The sequence below is a fragment of the Palaemon carinicauda genome, chromosome 34 (genome assembly GCF_036898095.1).
Source record: "Palaemon carinicauda isolate YSFRI2023 chromosome 34, ASM3689809v2, whole genome shotgun sequence".
NCBI lineage: Eukaryota > Metazoa > Arthropoda > Malacostraca > Decapoda > Palaemonidae > Palaemon > Palaemon carinicauda.
In genome coordinates, this window is record NC_090758.1 from 79,866,684 (window position 1) to 79,869,183 (window position 2,500).

A 2,500-nucleotide genomic window follows, 5' to 3' on the forward strand; every position below is an offset into this window, starting at 1 on the left:
TGTCACATTAGAAAACCGAATTCAAACGTTCCTATGTCATTTTAGAGAACAGACTTTATTCGTTCCTTTGTCACTCCTCAGAAAACCGGATTCAGACGTTCCTATGGCATTTTAGAGAACAGCCTTCAAACGTTCCTTTGTCATCTTAGAAAACCGGATTCAAACGTTCCTGTGTCATTTTAGAGAACATACTTCAATCGTTCCTTTGTCACCTTAGAAAATAGATTTCAAACGTTCCTATGTCATTTTAGAGAACAGACTACAATTGTTCCTATGTCATTTTAGAGAACAGACTACAATCGTTCCTTTATCACCTTAGAAAACTGGATTCAAACGTTCCCATGTTATTTTAGAGAATAGACTTAAATCCCATTAGAAAACTGGATTCAAACGTTCCCTTGTTATTTTAGAAAATAGACTTAAATCCCATTAGAAAACTGGATTCATAGGTTCCTATGACTTCAAATGTTACTTTGTCAACTTAGAAAACCGAATTCTAACATTCCTATGTCATTTTAGAGAACAGACCTTCAATTATTCCTTTGGCACATTAGAAAACCGGATTCAAACGTTCCTATCATATTTAGAGAACAGACTTCAAACGTTCCTCTGTCACATTAGAAAACAGACTTCAAATGTTCCTTTGTCATTTTAGAGTTTAGACTTTAATCGTTCCTTTTTCACATTAGAAAACAAACGTCAAATGATCCTATATCACATTAGAAAACAGGATTCAAACATTACCATATCACATAATGAGGGATTTTAGCGATCACACCCAGGCAACAATTATTGAGAACTTCCATTTGTCGTGATATACCTAGCCCAGTCCTTTCTTCTAGATGATCTAGATGAACCTTCGTTCCTTTGCCAGCTGATCTCTTTCTTCAGGTGGAGTTTTGGCCGCATCCTTCATATAAAACTTTGTCGCCAGTCCTTCTTCAGGTGCAAACCGTTATTCCTTAAATATCTCCCCCATCAGGTGGGAGCCATTACTTCCTTGCAAACTGAAGTCTCTGCTGAGCCAGGAGCCACTGAAGTGTCTGCTGAGCTAGGTTTCACTGAAGTTTTCTGCTGAGCCAGAAGCCACTCAAGTGTCTGCTGAGCTAGGTGCCACTGAAGATTCTGCTGAAACAAGAACCACTGAAGTTTCTGATGAGCCAGGAGCCATTGATGTATCTGCTGAGCTAGGTGCCACTGAAGTTTCTGCCGATCCAGTAGCCACTGAAGTCTCCGCTGAGCCAGGAGCTACTGAAGTTTTCTGATGAGCCAGGAGCCACTGATGTGTCCTCTGAGCTAGATGCCACTGAAGTTTCTGCCGATCCATTAGCCACTGAAGTCTCTGCTGAGCCAGGAGCCAATAAGTGTCTGCTGAGCTAGGTGCCACTGAAGATTCTGCTGCGACAAGAATAACTGAAGTGTCTGCTGAGCTAGGTGCCACTGAAGTTTCTGCCCGATCCAGTAGCCACTGAAGTCTCTGCTGAGCCAGGAGCCACTGAAGTCTCTGCTGATGCCAGGAGCCACTGAAGTGTCTGCTGAGCTAGGTGCCACTGAAGATTCTGCAGCGACAAGAACCACGGAAGTGTCTTCTGAGCTAGGTGCCACTGAAGTTTTCTGCCGATCCAGTAGCCACTGAAGTCTCTGCTGAGCCAGGAGCCACTGAAGCGTCTGCTGAGCTAGGTGCCACTGAAGATTCTGCCGACCCAGTAGCCACTGAAGTCTCTGCTGAGCCAGGAGCCACTGAAGTCTCTGCTGAGCCAGGAGCCACTGAAGTTTCTGATGAGCCAGGAGCCACTGATGTGTCCTCTGAGCTAGATGCCACTGAAGTTTCTGCCGATTCATTAACCACTGAAGTCTCTGCTGAGCCAGGAGCCACTGAAGTTTCTGATGAGCCAGGAGCCACTGATGTGTCCTCTGAGCTAGATGCCACTGAAGTTTCTGGCCGATCCATTAGCCAATGAAGTCTCTGCTGAGCCAGGAGCCACTGAAGTGTCTGCTGAGCTAGGTGCCACTGAAGATTCTGCTGCGACAAGAACCACTGAAGTGTCTGCTGAGCTAGGTGCCACTGAAGTTTCTGCCGATCCAGTAGCCACTGAAGTCTCTGCTGAGCCAGTAGCCACTGAAGTTTCTGATGAGCCAGGAGCCACTGAAGATTCTGCTGAGACAAGAACCACTGAAGTGTCTGCTGAGCTAGGGGCCACTGAAGATTCTGCTGATCCAGTAGCCACTGAAGTCTCTGCTGAGCCAGGAGCCACTGAAGTGTCTGCGGAGCTAGGTGCCACTGAAGATTCTGCTGAGACAGGAACAACTGAAGTGTCTGCTGAGCTAGGTGCCACTGAAGTTTCTGCAACCCAGTAGCCACTGAAGTCTCTGCTGAGCCAGGAGCCACTGAAGTGTCTGCTGAGCTAGGTGTCACTGAAGTTTCTGCTGAGCCAGGACCCACTGAAGATTCTGCTGAGATAAGAACAACTGAAGTGTCTGCTGAGGTAGATTTGGAATC

General features: G+C 46.1%; 1 protein-coding gene across 1 annotated transcript; it reads left to right on the top strand.

Moving 5' to 3' along the window:
* The first annotated feature begins 1,923 nt into the window (after positions 1–1,923).
* On the top strand, positions 1,924–2,358 carry LOC137627059 (cytochrome c1-like). The gene has a single exon (XM_068358043.1). It carries the CDS (start codon positions 1,924–1,926, stop codon positions 2,356–2,358), a length of 435 nt encoding a protein of 144 aa, XP_068214144.1.
* Positions 2,359–2,500: the final 142 nt, after the last annotated feature.